Source organism: Fonsecaea nubica (assembly GCF_001646965.1).
Source record: "Fonsecaea nubica strain CBS 269.64 chromosome Unknown Scaff39, whole genome shotgun sequence".
Taxonomy (NCBI): Eukaryota; Fungi; Ascomycota; class Eurotiomycetes; order Chaetothyriales; family Herpotrichiellaceae; genus Fonsecaea; species Fonsecaea nubica.
Genome location: NW_019173712.1, coordinates 213,264 through 230,319, shown reverse-complemented (window position 1 = coordinate 230,319; position 17,056 = coordinate 213,264). Strand labels below are relative to the sequence as shown.

Here is a 17,056-nt window from a genome sequence, read left to right as displayed (position 1 = left end):
TCGGAGTGATGCTCCACGATCAAGAAAATCAAGCTCGTAGAATGAAATGAACGCATGCACCGGTGGAACGTAGCCCATCCTTGATGAGGACAACCTCCTTAGCGGAATTATTTAGGCTGCGTAAAGGTCTCGCGGGTAATTGACGGAGGGAAATTGAATATCGGGATGGTGCTTTGAAATCCGTCCTTGGAGTAAGAGGCAGAAGGATATGCGTGCCCTGGTCTTAGATACTACATTATGTCAGTACGTTGCCTCAGAAGCGCAATGAGGGAAAGCCACCAGCCGATGAAATATTGGCTGCCCCTCACCCACATGCAGGGTGTTGTGGTAGATTGTTCTGTCACAATTCTTCGACAGGAACCCGTGCAGACCAAGGGTATTGTCCAGGCGCTGGCGGTCTCTTTGACAACGAGGAAATTCTCAAGACTACTCCAGCTGCGCGTCCAGAGTCCAGATTCTGCCGGATCCGGAGGATCTGATACCGTAAGATGCGTTCGTCAAAATCCTGGGTCGGCGAGCTGCTATGCATATCGCGGGGCATATCGCGGGGCATATCGCGGCCCTGCACAAATTTCAGGCGCTCAAGCCCTTCTCTCAAGGAGGTTATCACGTGATGTTCTGTTTGATCCCACCGCTCTGTCTCGAGCAGTTCAAGTAGCAATGGCAGGAAAAGGTATTCGGATAGGGGATGACACAGTGACGTTGCGGCTGAAAAGTGAGGGAGACAATCTGCACATTCGAAAACGCAACCAAGGACTTTCATCGCGTAGGCGCTGATGAAAATATCACTCAGGGCGTCCACAGTCACAAGTGCTCTACACGGCGGGTTCAGCCTGATTGCCAACAAAAGTGACTCTCGTCAATGACGGACAAAACGAGTGTGTTACACAAACTATTACCGAGTGATTGGCGTCGATTGGAGGAAGGACATTACCAGGATCCAGACTCTACTAGTAGGTAGCACGCTCGAAGATACGAGGAGACAAGGGTACCCTGCCTCCGACCTCCAAACAAATCTTGTCCTTTGATACATACATTCACATGGCTGCGTGGGGGTAAAACCAAGCCAGCCAGCCAGCCAGCTCTCGGCAGGAGCCCCAACGCGTCAAGATTTTCCCCCATACGAGCGTGCAGAGTACTTTCTAGCCTTGGCTCTTTGTAGAAACCGTGTATCCATATCTTCCCCTTCGTTAGACAGACAGCACTACCCTCTCTCACCATCGTTCCGGTACCTTTTCGAGTGTGGGTGCTTGTGGAGAAGGACATCACAATACACTTTGAGCTAAGCCAGAATTAGCGCTCAGTGCCGGCGCGCCGGCCGGTTGAGCTCTAACCTGAATAGGTCATATGGTCGCGCTAATTCGGCCTTTACTGTAACCGGGTACTCTGTACGAGGACAAGTCATTGCAATGGATGGGTCACATGTGGGCCAGGCACGTCAAGGAAGGTCTTCCTCGTACAAGGAGGAACGTATGTACTTATATATGGAGGCTTATCAATATATGTGCCACTAGTACCAGTAGTAGTCGTGTTACTGTACAAGTAGGAGTTATAGGAGCGAGGTGGTTCAGCTGGGGGAATTGGAAGGAGATATTACTACCTCGTTACTTGCTAATTTGACCAGATTCACTGACGGTCCGTTGACCGACAATCCGAAAAGCGAGGTCCTCTGTCCACACGTTGACGAGAGGAGATCTCTGAGATCTAAACGACAATTCATGAATGCTGAACGCACGTGGGTGCCTCTACACACTGGATTGAACTTTCGGGATACAGGATAGACCAGGTCAGTAGATGGTACGACATGCATATCAAGAGTCAAGACACGACATATCCTATGTCTGTTTTGTTTAGCACTGTGTTGTCACCCTCGGAGAGTAATATGAGGATGTACAGCGGCATTACACTCGACTATAAAAGGTCCAGTTTTACAAAATCGTTGAAAGATTTTCGAGGCCTGGAGGCTGCTGCGCTACCACTCTTCCGCCCACACCGCTCGAAGCTCGTCGGCAATCTGCGCGGTGCGGCGACCTGACTGCCTCTGACACTCTTCGAGCAACTCAATAGTGCGACGCCGCTCTTGAACGCCCTCCGTCACCAGACCTGCAATGTACAGACACTGGGTCGAAGTGAAGCTGAAGGGATCGGTAGTGCCGGAATTGGCGATGAGCAGGATCTGTTCGCGCGACCGGTTGATCAGCCGTCGGACGGACAGTGATTCGGCGGTGGCGGTGAAGATGCCCTGGCCCTGACCATGACCCTGACCCTGTCGTCGGGACGGGGATGGGAGTCCACTGAGTGCCAGCAAGATCTGACATGCGTGGTACATTTGGATCCCGACGGCTGGTTCTTTGGGTTAGCAGGTCTTGGGGAAATGGTTTCAGGCCTGGAGTGTGCTTACCACAGTGTGGATACACATACCATATGGATGATATGTCCCTCGCGACCGGATGAGCTGTGTAGTCCTCATCCTGCTCTTCTTGTTGCGCCAGGCTCACATAGAAGCGGGTCATCGCAGGCGGAAGCATCCCTTTCCACCGCTCGAGGTCACTTCGGATCTTGTCCCTCTTTCTTTGTCTTGTGCTCATCTCCTCCGAACCCTCCACGTTGTCTCGACACGGAACCCCACTGCAAAAGCTGACGCACTGTCCAAGCAGGAACAAGGCACGGTTTGCAATTTCCACATGAGACAAGTCTTCAAAGGAGTCCACCGCACGTGGCTCCCAGTAACTTTCGTCCAAGAACATGCGTCGTCCAGCATGCAAAGCTGCCCATGAATCCGATCTGAACCACGTCCAGAAAACCGATCCCTTGATCCCAGGTGAGTCTCCGTTGACTCGCCACAGTTGAAGGAGCGAGGCGATGCCCCGGAGGTGGGAGCTGAAACTTTCCCCCATCATATCCAGCATCTCGTAGCTACGTAGAGTGATATTAGCACATTATTCTTTTGCCTCGAAAGTCAGGAAGAAGTGAAAAGGGCAATGAATCCATACCCAGAGAGCATGATGCTGGATGCCAGGATCTTGTCACTATAAGCTGAATCTGCCTCTATTAAAAGAGTGCTGAAAGCCTTGAGCGCCTTTTGGTAATACTCGACTGCGACGTCCTCGGTGATCTGGGCCTCAGCACCTGCCCTTGTTAACGCCAACTGCTTTCCTGCAATGGCAAGACAAGAGAACAAGACTGCTGGGCACTCCAGAGCGAAGATAGGGACAATAGTCGAGTATGGATTTTCCGAGGAGAATGCATCGATCTGATAGAGCGTGTGAGCTCATGCACGAACGACTGTAGGGGGAGCACGTCTACATACCCAGCCTGCGACGTGTTCCACGAAGTGTCGGAGGACAAACAGGTCCATCTCTGTTAGATACAGGGGGATATTCGATCCGACCTCCTCAAAAGGAGGCGAGCTCCTGGTTACACTTTTGGTAGACGGACGGTCGGAGACAGCGCTGTGTCCTATACCAGAGAGCTGACCATGCCTAGGATACAGTCCACTTGGAGAACGACGTATGCTTGCCGGGTGTCCATTGATAGGGACGGAGTCCGAGACGGTCAATGGTGACGTTTGAGGCGAGCTATGGCTCGAGCCTCTATCCTGACGACTCGGCGAGAACAGCCCAGCGCGTCTCACGCCTTGCCTTGATAAGGAAGGACTTGCGGTGTTCGAAGTCCTTCTTTGCCGAGACTCGTCGCCATGGTTGTCCAAGTCTCTGAAAACACCGTGATGAGAAGTCTGGAACGAGTTGTACGAGAAAGACCGTTCACTGAGATATTGAGCAAGGACGGGTCCAAAGGAGGCAGGCGTTGTGACAGCTTCAGCCTTGTCAATGGTTGACGGTCCCAGAAACGGCGAAGTCACCCTGGAATTGACGGCGGTATTGGTGCCGATACTCGACCCCCTGGCATCGGTGTATCGACTTGTGGTATCGGCCTGGTCAGAGCTCGGGCCCCTTCGATCGCGCGGCTTGGCTTCATACAAACATGGCCGATTCTTCTTCGCGCAGTTGCCGCAGATTGGCTTGCGTTCGTCGCACTTGACGTGCCTCGTGCGGCATGTACGGCTGCATATTCACCGTTTCTGGATCAGTAACGCGGCGTTATCATCCTTGCAGCGGTGAACCAACAGTAACGTTCTGAACAGGGGTGTTGAGGCACATACCAGCCTGTCGTTACGCGAAGGCGCGTGGTAGTATGCCGGGGGCTCTCGTGGCCGGGCATCGTGTCGAGGAACTGTCTGTATGACTCTACCTACTGCCCTACGTCTCGAGCCTCGTGGCGAGATGTTGGAATATCGAGGGTCCTGAGATATAGACCGGGGGTCCCAGTCTCCCATTCCTTCCCCATCCGGTACTTCGGCAAGCGTTATCATTGTCCAAAACATTGGCGCCGAGAGTCCCCAAGTGGAAACTGTGCTTGAAGGGGGGGTGCGGATTAACCCGACGCCTTGTGAAAGTGGTACTTCCTCTTATCTTATGCACGTGGAGGTGCCTATCTCCTATATTCCCCTTTCCTATCTCTGGGGGTTGGGGTTTGGAGTCGAACTTTGATATACACTGATGGAGCACTTCCGGATGTCTCGTTTGGGATTGCGCCATCAGCGGTCGCGGGAGCTAACTTGCTCGTCTAGCTTTCTTGATAACGAGCAGGTGTTTCGAAGCAATAACAACCAACCCCGCGGTCTCTTAATACGGCAGGTCGGCAAATCCGAAAGGCTTTGAAAGGCTTTGATTGGCAGCGTAGTACTTGGCTTTGGTACTAAGACCATTCGGCATCTTATGCATTTCGTTTTCTCTAGAAGCCAAACCATACAAAAGTCACCCGATGTCTCTGTGTTCGATTGTAGACTAGTAAGACAGACAGATAGTGTTGCTGCCAGTAACAGCGCGTTCTGATGCCCGCGAGTCCTTGCCCTTCATCTCATTGGGACCAGATCTCCTTCATCTTTGTCAGCCAGGAAATCTGTTCCGAGTCCTGGGGCTTCACTGCTTCACTCGGCCACTAGCCTCCGGCAACAGTATTGCTGTTGTCAAGGCAGCTGAACGCGGACCCAACCTGGCCAGCACGGTATTGATCGATAATGCTCACCACGTTGGCGTACGTCCCTCCAACAGTGATCAGGCACCCAAGCAGGAAAATGCCCACGTGCAGATAATACATGAAGATCTTCACGGGGGTACCCTTCCGGGCGCCTTCGTTCAAGACCATCCATAGAATGGCGGGGATAAAGACACCCAGATACCCGAAGCCGAGAGCGCCAATCAGCGAGACCAGACTGCCGTAGAACGGAATGGCCTCACACAGAATCCAGCCGAGCAGGCCCGTTCCGTACGTACACGACAACCAGACCGCCCAGTGCGTCTTTGTGTTTTGGGTCAAGTGGTGGGTGTTTCGCAGGATGCGGACGAAGATGCTCTTGCCGGCCACGTGCACGCAAATCATGGTGCCGGCAATCAGGCCCGGAATCGCAATGGCGTATGAGATGATCTTGATGGTCGGGCCGGCCGAGCCCAAGGCTGGGGAGGAAACCCATTTGCCGCAATAGGCATAGACGGTCATGGCCAGGGCTAGATAGGACGAAGTGATCCAGGCCATGGTGACATACACACTCTTGAAGTAGTCCTGTGGTCTTCGCATCTCTGATATCACGGGAACGAACCCGGAGGTGTTGGCCGAAGAGGAGAAGATGGCCAATGAAGCCGACCACGCGGTGGCAAAGGTTGCCCCGACGGGAGGCGAGGCCGAGAAACCAAGGTCGAAGTCTCCTGTCTGAGGCGCAGCTGCGGGGCGATCACGTATCGTGACCGCAATGACCACAATCATGATGGCCGCGACAATGGAGATGAACCCGACCCATGTGATCCAGCCAAGATTGTGAATCTTTCTGATGCTGGCAACCGAGGCCACGATGATGTAGGCAACGAAGCCGAATGTGATGGTGCAAGTGCCGTGTTTCGAGACGGCGTTGAGGGCGATGGAAAAACCGAGCGTTGAGACGCCCGCGCAGAGGATCCAGGTGAAGAGATAGACGAATTCCGTGATCTCTTTCACGACCCAGGCGTTTTTCTTCGTGAGGCCCATCTTTAGGGAAGCGATGTACGCACTGTCTGCAATGGTGTGGACCGAGGGGTACTTGAGCTTGAACTGACCCTGCAGTACGGCGCAGTATGTGTTGAGCAGGCCCCAGAACACAATGAAGATGCCTCCTGCAACGGCACCGAGATTGTAGAGCGCAGCAGGAATGGAGAGCACGCCCGCGGCAAAGGTCATCTTGAGGAAGAACATGGACGCTCTGATCCAGCCGACTGTTCGGAAGTTGACACCACCTTGCCCAGTGACGAAGACCTCGGCCTCGTCGACGCTTCCATATCTGGACCGTTCATCCTCGGGGGTCGCCGGTGTGGCTGTAGCCTCGACGTCGGGCTTTTTTTCTGTGATTGAAGCGTCCATCTTTCTCCCGAGATGGAGGAATGCCTGGATACCAGGGTAATGGAGCGGTGACTTGTTTGAAAACAAAGTGGTTGACTGAGGGATGGATTGGCGAAATTCCCGAGGATCCAGGTGTCAAGGGGACGTTGATATATACTTCATCAGGAATGGGTATCTCTTCTATCTTCCCATTCTTTGTCAGGACATGGCTAACCACGTTTCCCGCCTGGGAGATACCGATCCAGCGAACCAACCGCCACCGCGAGTCAGTCTCGTCGCTCTCCCTGGTGGATACCGGGCGGAATCTCTTATCAGGACCTGGTCGACTTCTGCCAAAGGTAAAATGTACTTCTTTGCCATGTGTTTGGGACGACAGGTGCCTGTCTATCATGCTTGCCTTCCGCGAAAGGCAACGATGGGCGAAGTCGCGGCATATCGTAAACTCTCCCAAGAGATAGAGGGGAACCGAATATTGCCATTGTCGGCGAACAAACCAGATATCGCCTATACACGACCCCTGACAAAACTTCGGCTGTATCACGTGTAAGGCTTCTTGAGCCGCTATTTCTCGAGACGAGGTCGGATATCTCCACTTTCACTATCTGTGTTTTTCGTCGCGAGGTGCTTCGGCTATTCCACATCGGGATGCTATTGGATAGTCGTGTCCAACGGCTCCACGGACGGTATCTCCGTCCTTTATCAAGCAAGAGTCGGTTCAGTCAAGACCGCGCTCGTAGACGGCTCGAAAGACTATCGCAACCTCCTCGATGCGCCTTGGCGATGGATCACAACGCCCGGAAGTCGGCACGGTCTGGGATAGCATTCCTTCGAATCTGGAAGGTCAATGTCAGTCACAGACATGACCATAAGAAGTAGCTGGTAGGCCTGCAAGCGAAGGGGAGAAGATCCTTGACATATGTCTTGAAGCACTGCATGCGAAGTGGAAGCCAGCTGGACTGCAAGAACTTGGAGAACTGCAAGGATGGCAATAGCATCGTTGGGAAAGTAAGTCGCCATTCCACGTAAACCTCGATATCGAACCCATATTTCATCCAGTGGGTGACACTTTCTAATGGTGGCAACAGAGGAACAAAGCTCGACGCTGCTGAAGTTCGAGCGCTCGTCAAAGCTGCCGGGCTATCAATACCCGATAGTGTAGTTGAAGACTGGCAGGTTCTTCTGGGGTCCTTTGAGGACTGTGCACAGCTCGTGTTTGAGGAAGACGACAGCCTCCCGATCCCAGATCCAGATCGCTATGTCCGCACAGACATTCAGATTCCCGAGGACAACGACAAAGGCGGCTGGGCAACACGATGCTCCATCAAGAGTGTCGCTCCCACGAGCACTCTGCTGGCCGGACGCACAGTGGCAGTCAAGGACAACACTGCCGTTGCCGGCGTGAGATGTACTAATGGTCTCCCGCCTGTCAATGGAGAGTGGATCCCCAAGTATGATGCCACTATCGTAACCAGAGTTCTGGATGCTGGCGGCATAATCACGGGCAAATCTGGTAAGTATTGAAACCATATAACAGTGTCCTTTGGTGTGAAAGACGGTCCAAATGACTGACCTCGGAGATCCACAGCATGTGAGAATGCGTGCATGGAACCCATCTCCAATACGTCGTACACCGGCGTCGTCCATAACCCCTATGCAGATGGTTATACATGTGGAGGTTCGAGCAGTGGATCAGGACGATTGGTCGCCATCGGCGCTGCAGACATGGCCTTGGGTGGCGACCAGGGTGGGTATGTTACGATCCTCCAGCCCTGCCGCATCCCTTGTAAAGGTAACGTTGCGACTAACGCCCCAGGCAAATAGGTCCATTCGTATCCCTGCAGCCTTCTGTGGCATTGTCGGGCACAAACCGACTTGGGGTCTGGTTCCGTACACGGGCATCCTGGGGCTCCAATCCGTCATCGACCACGCCGGGCCCATGACGGCTAACGTTCGAGACTGTGCACGGCTGCTTGAAGCCATAGCCGGCCCGGACGGCATCGATGACCGTCAACCCTTCTCCATGGCTCCGGAAACCTTGCGTTATTCGAGCGCCTTGGACGAATTCCTGGCCGCAGGAGCCGCAAAGCCCCGAGACCAAATCCTCGGGGGTCTCAAGGTCGGAGTCCTCAAGGAAGGCTTCGCCAGCAAACAGATGGACGCGAACGTGGCCAAAGCGTGTCACTCGGCCATCTCGGACCTCAAAGAACTGGGAGCCGAAGTGGTCGAAGTCTCGGTCCCGACCCACGACCACATCAGCGTCATCTGGATGTGCGCCCTGCCACTGCGCGGGGCTCGGGAGGCGCTGCTCGGAGACACGACGGGGCGCAAGAACCTCGAATTGACGGATCGCGTTGCTCCTGTCGCCCCGGCCATGGGGCCGAGTGAGAAGGCGTTTCTCTCGCAAGACTTCTTCGACGCCCTGGGCCCCGGCGCCCAGAACCTGTACATGCGGTACCTGTACGTCAACACCAAATACGGTGCGAGTCTGCACGCCAAATGCACCAATCTGCTGGCCAAGGCGACACAGGCATACGACGCCATCCTCGCCTCTGTCGACGTGTTGGTGATGCCCACTATCCCGATGCCGGCATTGCCTTTCCCGGGGGGAGCTAGTAACCCCTCTGGACGCTTCCCCGGCGGACCTCTCGAGGCCCTCTCCTACCCACTAGGCGTGCTCAGCAACACGGCACAGTTTAATTCCACCGGTCACCCGGCCATTTCAGTGCCTGTGGGGTTTGTGCCCGCGCCGGATAACCCAGACGTGAAGCTGCCGGCTGGGCTCCAGATTGTCGGGAAGCGGTTCGAGGATTTGACCTGCCTCAAAGTGGCAGCGGTGTGGGAGGAGAACAAGGACTGGAAGTCGCTGCTGTTTGCGTAGGAGGGCACAAGGAAATGGAGAAAACTTGTCACAGAATAGGAAACATGGATATTGTATGTCACAAATAGTCGAAAGGTTTCATGGTACAATGCCACCTATTTCGGACATTTTCTCCATCCAATCAAGCTGATAACTTTTGTTCGCCCGGGCATATTGTGGGTTTCGGTGGAAGTATCCTCTCTGTTCACCTGGCTGCCCTACAAGGCTGGGCCAGCCGCCCCTGGGAAAAAGGATCAACCGGTCGAAAATGCATGGCCCACACCGGGGACTACCCAGGTTTCTGACCAATGGTTGTATAATAAGTGGTATAGTAGACTCTGCCCTCTCGGATGTCTTGGAGGGTCTGGCCCACAGCTCTTCCAAACAGGTCCGACACTTCCTTTGGTGCTCTGACCCTCAAGCCCTCGTGGATATCTGTCAAGGCCCAAATCGCATTGTCGGTGTCCTGCCTCGAGAGCCACGGTACGGGAGGCACGTCGACGTGACGGAGGTTGACGAGCCCGTGGCGCTGGAGCTCCGTGACGAGATGCCGTAGCCATTCTGTGTGGGAGAACAGACTGGTCAAAGGCGCCGTGATGGCTGGGGGGTCTCGAAACGCGCCGGGATATCTCAGTGGGTCGCTCATGGCTCGGAGGACCGGCACGGTGGCGTCGATCCACTGAATGAACCCGCCTGGTTTCAAGAGTCTGACGATATTGTGCATGACCCAGTCCTTGTCCTGGAAGTAAACCGCCGCCATGATCAGCCGGACATGGACAACGTCGAACCGGCCCACATATCGGTCGGGCATGGGCTGGAATATGTCGTGGATCTCCAGCGCCACATTCTGCGGGAGCGTGAACTGCGGCGGAAACTGTTGCGGGGATATATCGATGCCCGTTATTCGCGCATATGGATAATTCACGGCCATCTCGAGAGACCAGATGGCATTGCCACAGGCGACATCCGCTATCTCGAGCCCCCGCAGGCCCCCAATCCGTGCTGCAATGTCCGGGTGAAGCAGCCATCCCAGCCTCCTCAGTATCAGATAGTGTTGTGCGGTCAGCCTGCCAGACGCCACTGTGTCGCGGGACATGATATATGGGTCTCGGTGCGCTGCTGTGTCTGCCGCCATATTTCCCTCTCGAGTCGTGCGCTCCGATTCGCGACCAGCTCCGACGAGAGGGTTGGAAGTTCAAGTAGCGAATTATGTAAAAAACCAGACGCGAACCGCGTATTTTATGCTTGAATTGTTAGATAGGACCAAGAGCATGGGTCAAGCTCAATAGGCCAGTCGCAATACCGCAGGGATGAAAAGTTGTAGCATGCTTGACCTACTTCTTGAGCACGGTTCTTCAACTTGAGTCCCCTGAGTCTTTCTGTTGAATTCAAATCTTGAGCTAAACTGGCCCCGCGGCCTAGAGAAAAATCCATGCGAGGAGCCGACGTAACTTGAGGGCATTGAGGATTACAATGCTATACCCTGAAAGGCAATGAGAAGCGATGATTGGCAGAGGAAGCGGTCTCTGTAGTAGACGGCCTCAATCAGGAGGATGCCATTCTATCGTGTGAGACCATGGGGTCGATGTTTGATCGAATCACATTCTCGCGGGCTCGCAACACAGCATGAGGGATGTTGTTTGTCTTCGGGGAGCGGGAAGTTTGATTTGTGGGTGTGTCCCATCGTCCTATCACGAAGCATGTTGAAGCGATGCCCTGGATGGCCTGAAAGGTAGCCAACGCAAAGCAGGGAGGAGGGCTTTGAGAGTTTCTGTAATCAAACTTGGGGTGGCTCGCCAAGCTGGTCCTTCCGAAGGATCTTTGGACCCGGCCAGGAAAATTTGATGTAAGGCCACCCGCTAACAGACCAGAAACCCCGTATTCCCTTCAAACTGTGCTCAACGTCAATGGACATAGGTGCTGGGAAGGTAATACCGACGACTATTAGCGCAGCAGATCAACTTGGAACGTTGTGTTGGCGACAATGATGAGCGTGATCTTGAGGGCAGGAGGACCCTTGCTGTTAGCGGTCCGATATCTCTCGGTTGGTGCCACGTCCTGTATCTCGGGCCTTCAAGCCACTTTGTGAACCAGAAACGAAGAGCATTCGTAAGAAGCGAGGGTCCTGTACCAGGTTGTGGGAAAGGATGATCGATGTCGACCCTCTTCTTTCTTTGCCATTCATGCCTTAAGCATGTTCGGGGCCGGCATTGTCAATCTTCAAACCACAGCCGCGTGGTCCGGTTCTTCGGTTCTGCTCTGAATTGGACTGTGAACTCCGGAAATCAAAAAATTCTGGATGGACGGACCCGTGTTCAGGATAGCATCGAACCACTTCTTGCTCGTTTTCTTCTGCAGCGACTATTGGCACTCCGTGGCAGAGAGAAATTGAAATACAAGGGTCCACCGCGCACTGACAGCCAGCAAAGTGTCTCGATCATATGAAAGGGAAAGAAAGGGATGCTTGGATGCTGAATTTATGAAGGTTTCAATGCTCCGTTGTCTCGATGGAATCAGGTATTTGGAAGTAAAGTATCGAGCCACCAGAGATTGTGTGAAGATCCTCCGTGAGATAGAAGAGCCTGCGGCGACAGAGATCAGCAATAGCACAATAGGAAGGGTAATCGCCTTGCGGATCCTGTACACTCAGCCACACCGATCACAGACGTCGATTTCGCGTCGTTCATCAATCTCCATGGGCAGTTCTAGATGTCGCCAGGAAGTTGGTCTCACAGCTCGATCTGTTCAAAGCTTTCCACAACCTCGAATTCATCTCTCTCTGTATCAGACAGCGGCGCGTTTCCTGGTCTGTCCACCACAGCTGCTTTCATGCCCGCTTGGATCGCTGCCCGCACCTCATTGACATTATCACTCAAGAACAGTATCTCGCCTGGATCTCTGCCAAGCTCCGCCGCAATCTTTACGTAGCTTCTGACTTCTTGTTTGAGACCCGCATTCGTCGTATCGAACCACGCTTTGATAACGTCTCGCTTGTCCAAAACAGCCTTGGGATCGTCGGGCGAAGAAGGGTCTTTGATGTGTTGGAACAGAAGCTTCTGTGCGAAGATTGACCCGCTACTGTAGATAGATATCTCTTTGCTGGTGACGTTGCTATCGCCAGAAGTGGTAGAGGATGACCAGGTCTCCAGAGAGCTTAGCACATCAGGGTAGACAGGCGTCGAATATACATGTGTCTTGTATCCATTCTCCCACAGATAGCCTATTCCAACTCAGTATTGGCTATTTATGAGCATGGAGAGGGACGAGCGCGTCGGGTTGCGGAAAAGAATACCGTTTACCTTGCAGATTTTTCAAATAAGCAATCTTTACATCTCGCTCAGTGAGGTCTTTAACGTGAGCTTCGAATGCCTCAGGAGATGAAGTTGCTGATTCAGGAAACGCTTCACGGTAGGGGACGAATTCCGGGTCATCCCACTTCGAAGCGAGAACATCAGGAAGCGCTTTCAGGGCATATGGAAACTTTTCAGCTCATGTGAGTGAGTGCTTAAATTGCTCGTTCACAGCCTCGGAATGTGAAAAAAGCAGCAGATGCATACGTGCTGGTGGCTTCTTACCAAAGTATCTTTCACGAACGTGATTGGGCAAATAGTGCCCTCTGATCGGGTTTTGCTGTTAGCCAATGTGCCATGCCGCACTACTACTGCGCCATGTTCGAGAATCTGCCTACCTATATCTAGCAGAACAGCCTCGACAGCCTTGAAAAATTTGACTGACTTTTTCACGGCCTGTTTCCGCTTCCGGGCGATTTTGGCTGGACGCCCTTCGGCAGCTTTTGCGACCGGGCTGCGCGAGCGCCTCTTGGTTGAACGCGTTGAGACCATTGTTTCAGTCTAGTTAAATATGGCCTGAAGGTATGACCTTACTGGCGAATGCAAAGCTCCGATTCCCGTTAAGAACACGTTTGACGACAATGAGAGGGACTTATTGTCCTGCTTTTTAAGCTCGGAGCTGATGTCTCTGTCGGCGACGGGGAAACTTTTCGCCAGACCTTCCTTCAGCCGCTGTTTTCATACTTTGATGAGGCTATCTGCCAAGGCCTCAGCGGCTACATCCGACACCATGTGGGTCACTCGAGTCTCTTAGTCTCGGCCACCATCAGGAGGGCAAGGCACTATGATACGACACAACACACAAAAGTACCGACTTCTCTACTGGGACCCGTGTTTCGACTTGCTCACCGCCCCCGGTCGCTTTGAACTTGTGCGCTGTCGCCCTTCCTTGGGTGAAGAAACCCTCCATATCTACGGAAAAGACGGCACTGCGCTTGGGTTATGGATTGAATGGCCTCGTCAAGGAATAGATCGTCTGGGTGTCAGCACTTTGTACCTCACAGGAGCAGGACCTGGGCATCGCTATGTGGTCTAACATGTACTATATCATGAGTTTGAAGAATATCAACGGGAGACAGGTTTGACAGGTTGGTGAGTTTCTCTTACAAGACAGCTAGCCAACCTCAATTGTTCAGATCAAGAATATTGCGTACAAAGTCATCTGCTCTATCACGCGTCGAGGTCTCGAGTGATCAAGGATATAAAGGCCCCCCCTCGATGATTATAGTCTAGGATTTTTTGTTTGTTCCAAAATTCGTGAAAGCGCCTCCTGGCAACCACTTGCAGGTGAAGTGATCTGAACGACCCTGGCTTTGCGGCTGCACTTCATATGTTGTATCCGCGATCCATACATCTGATTATCTGAACACGCCTCACCAAGCATTGCCGTCAACCCAAACTCGGCCGTCGGGCGTCGAAGCAGGTATCTACACAATAACCAGCTTGGCGACAGCTCATCGTGGGACTCAACGCATTTGTCTTCGCCCTACATGGAGGCAGTAAGATGGCCCTTGATTTTGTAAATTTCCGCGGGCCGCCTGCCTCTGGTGTCCCTGATTTTAGGGTCGGCGCCATGCTCGAGAAGTAATTGAACCAGCTTATGGTTACCAGCCAGGTAGGCAACGTGTAGCGGTGTTCCGACCCCGGTGACAGAGTCAGCGTACGCTTGAGGTTGTCCTTCGAACTCAATGGTACTGGGCGACGCACCACTATTCAAAAGAAGCTCGATGATCTCTTCTTCGCGGTTGTTCCAGACAGCAGAATGTAGAGGGTAGCCATGTTGGACTGATGCACCAAGCTCGAGAAGCAGTTTGATAGTCTCAAAAGAAGCACATTGAACAGCAATGGTGAAAGGTGTGAGGCCAAACATGGTGGGAGCGTTAGGATCGGCGCCATGCTCGACAAGCCAGCGGACAAGCTCCAAATCAGAAAAGGCATCACTACGCGAGGTCAGGTTTCTGTTGGATTTGATTATGGGGGAGAACCAACCGCCAAAATGGAGGATACTCCTTTTGGTAGGCGGCGTTAATATCAAATCCCGTATTCAGCATGAGCTCGAGGATCGGGTACGAGAGGTTCTTCACCACAGTGCAGAAGTCGAAAGGACAAGGTTTGACGCCTTTCGATAGGAGGAGAGATACAATCCACAGATAGTCCCTCTCCACCGCAGTGCGCATGGCGTAGAATTTGTCCTGGACCGTGAAATCATGGATGTCGTTGGCCGCGGGCCGGCCAAGGAGGCTTTTGACTTTCTCAACATCACCAGAGGCAACTGCTTCAGTCAGGGGAGTTGGCTGGGCGGACCACATTGATTTAAGCGCACCAAGGTCATCGAAAAGAATGAGGATGAATTATGAAGACGAACAGGAGAGAATGATGTGGTGACGCCTCGGTTCGGTTTAGCGTCCACTTTAGCTCCTAGTGGCCCTTATTGATAAAGTTTATCCGCCAAGTTTAAAAACACTTGAACTCGAAATGAATGTGGGTGGTTTGGTAGTTGGTGGAGTAGTTTTCTTCGACTGGAGAATGTGATCGCGTGAGGCCATAATTTAGTGGTCAGCCACTTGGCGTGACTCTCGGACTGAGGAGGATGAAGACGAAGATGTTGCTCCTACCGCTGGATCTGCTGGATGATGGAGGGGCTTGGGCAAGTGTCGATTCTACTATTTACATGAGGTGCTATCCTAGATCTGCACTACGAACCTCATTCTTTGTCCGAAAAAACCACTCCCCGTCTCCATGTCGCCTAGTTGTACAAGTCCTATGCACGTATACCATCCTTGATGATACCTTCGACCTGCAAACACTGACGAACCGACACAACACGATTTCCCGGGGGTCTGATAGCTCTGCATAGGAGGGAAACAACCGCCCCCACAATCTGCATTCTTCAGGACAAATGGTGACGAGCCGACACTGTTTGACCAAGCGTTGGTCCCGATCAAGCAAGAAAACCAAAACCTTGCCGACCCCTTCGGATGTATGGTTCATATCGATCGTCGGATGCAGTGTGTGGGTCAATAGACGAGACCCACGAGCACAGCCGACACAAGAAGAATTCCCGCTCCGAATGAACGAAAGGGTGGAGTTGCCCAGCTGCTTGCCGTCACAGAAGCGACGGTGACGGTGCTGCTTTCCGACGTGCTCGATGAATGCGTTGGCATGCTCGACAGGGACGTGGGAGTTGTTGTTGGTGCGGAACTACTCAGAGTGGTAGATATCGACGTCAAAGCGGAGACGATATCGCTTCCTGTCTCCAACGGAACTGTCAAAGTAACGCTGCTTGGATTGGTGGCCTGACTAGGATAAGAGGGGTCTGGCGTCAGAGTCGCCGTGATGGTCGTCGTTCGAATGGCTGGTACGGTGGTCTATTCTCTCCCCATCAGTATGGCAAGCTCAATCTGATCGAAAGGGACGCAGAGCAAAGAGGGCCAACAAACCTGAGACGTGGACGAGCTACCGCTGCTGCTGAGACTACTGCTGGTGGCTGCAGTGGCCGTCTCAGTAACACTTGAAGTCCCCGTCGCACAAGTCCAAACCATTTCCCGTGGAGTTCCTGACGACGAAGACGACTCATCGCCCTGTGCGCCAACCACCCAGATCAAATTGCGATCCCACATCTGCACGGTGGCGTCCACGCTGGCGTTGCAGAACACGCGATCATTTAGACCCAAAATGTCGTCGACGGAGGCATCTGCTGTCGTGCAAGACCCGCTCAAGCAGGCTGCTAAGGCTGTGCGGTACGAGCAGTCTGTGCAGATACATCGCCGGAGCATGGCGGAGGGGGAGTCGTCGTCGATAATACCCACATTATTGTCATTCATCGTGGCTGTGGTCGTGACAGAGGCCGAAGCAGATGCATAGGAAGATGAAGGGTCTCCATTCCCGTCCCTGGAGAGAATGGAGCCGCACGACCCAAAGGCCTGGAGGAGCGCGGTGCTGTAGCAGGTCTGCGCGCAGGTCGGGAGCTGCGTCCAGTTTGTATACAAAGACGGGGCGCCAGCCACAGTCTGCTGAAGAGCCATAGCGGCGTGGACAACTGTGCCCCAAGCCAGGAACCGAGCCAGCAGAATCATACCTTGGTCAGTAGACCTACACCTTGTTGGTGTATGTGTCTCCCCGCTATTCTTTCTCGTGGCTTGTGGAGGCCGTGAGTGGAGGGTTGAGCCAGGATAGTATCCGATTTCGAGATGAGATGCTGATTGTTCACATGTACACATTCATGTCATGCATGAACCTATTCGATATTGCCGTTCGTGTTCATGTTCGTGTTCATGATTCGGTAGATCTAAAAATCTCGGAATCAAAGATCACAGAACTACTCCTAAGAACGAATAACTACTAATAAGAGACCGTGTCACGAGTCTTGTCAATAACAATAGTAATGTCGATGTCAATAACAGTGTCACTACCACTGCTG

At 53.1% G+C, this 17,056-nt stretch overlaps 7 protein-coding genes across 7 annotated transcripts; 1 reads left to right on the top strand and 6 right to left on the bottom strand.

Annotated features, from left to right (window-relative positions):
- Positions 1-1,972: 1,972 nt before the first annotated feature.
- AYO20_06313 (hypothetical protein) lies at positions 1,973-3,358 on the bottom strand (the record flags this gene model as incomplete). Its single annotated transcript, XM_022644604.1, has 4 exons — positions 1,973-2,343; positions 2,402-2,916; positions 2,994-3,253; positions 3,311-3,358. The coding sequence occupies 4 exons, from the start codon at positions 3,356-3,358 to the stop codon at positions 1,973-1,975; spliced, it is 1,194 nt and encodes a 397-aa protein (XP_022499482.1).
- A 1,643-nt stretch (positions 3,359-5,001) lies between these two features.
- Positions 5,002-6,450, bottom strand: AYO20_06312 (hypothetical protein; the record flags this gene model as incomplete). The annotated part of the gene is made up of 1 exon (XM_022644603.1): positions 5,002-6,450. The coding sequence occupies one exon, from the start codon at positions 6,448-6,450 to the stop codon at positions 5,002-5,004; it is 1,449 nt and encodes a 482-aa protein (XP_022499481.1).
- A 961-nt stretch (positions 6,451-7,411) lies between these two features.
- On the top strand, positions 7,412-9,307 carry AYO20_06311 (hypothetical protein; the record flags this gene model as incomplete). The annotated part of the gene is made up of 4 exons (XM_022644602.1): positions 7,412-7,434; positions 7,515-7,939; positions 8,015-8,177; positions 8,251-9,307. 4 exons carry the CDS (start codon positions 7,412-7,414, stop codon positions 9,305-9,307), a joined length of 1,668 nt encoding a protein of 555 aa, XP_022499480.1.
- Positions 9,308-9,575: 268 nt separating this feature from the next.
- Positions 9,576-10,421, bottom strand: AYO20_06310 (hypothetical protein; the record flags this gene model as incomplete). The annotated part of the gene is made up of 1 exon (XM_022644601.1): positions 9,576-10,421. The coding sequence occupies one exon, from the start codon at positions 10,419-10,421 to the stop codon at positions 9,576-9,578; it is 846 nt and encodes a 281-aa protein (XP_022499479.1).
- A 1,594-nt stretch (positions 10,422-12,015) lies between these two features.
- AYO20_06309 (hypothetical protein) lies at positions 12,016-13,128 on the bottom strand (the record flags this gene model as incomplete). Its single annotated transcript, XM_022644600.1, has 3 exons — positions 12,016-12,506; positions 12,586-12,774; positions 12,975-13,128. The coding sequence occupies 3 exons, from the start codon at positions 13,126-13,128 to the stop codon at positions 12,016-12,018; spliced, it is 834 nt and encodes a 277-aa protein (XP_022499478.1).
- A 994-nt stretch (positions 13,129-14,122) lies between these two features.
- On the bottom strand, positions 14,123-14,945 carry AYO20_06308 (hypothetical protein; the record flags this gene model as incomplete). The annotated part of the gene is made up of 2 exons (XM_022644599.1): positions 14,123-14,576; positions 14,626-14,945. The coding sequence occupies 2 exons, from the start codon at positions 14,943-14,945 to the stop codon at positions 14,123-14,125; spliced, it is 774 nt and encodes a 257-aa protein (XP_022499477.1).
- A 708-nt stretch (positions 14,946-15,653) lies between these two features.
- On the bottom strand, positions 15,654-16,661 carry AYO20_06307 (hypothetical protein; the record flags this gene model as incomplete). Its single annotated transcript, XM_022644598.1, has 2 exons — positions 15,654-16,004; positions 16,077-16,661. The coding sequence occupies 2 exons, from the start codon at positions 16,659-16,661 to the stop codon at positions 15,654-15,656; spliced, it is 936 nt and encodes a 311-aa protein (XP_022499476.1).
- Positions 16,662-17,056: the final 395 nt, after the last annotated feature.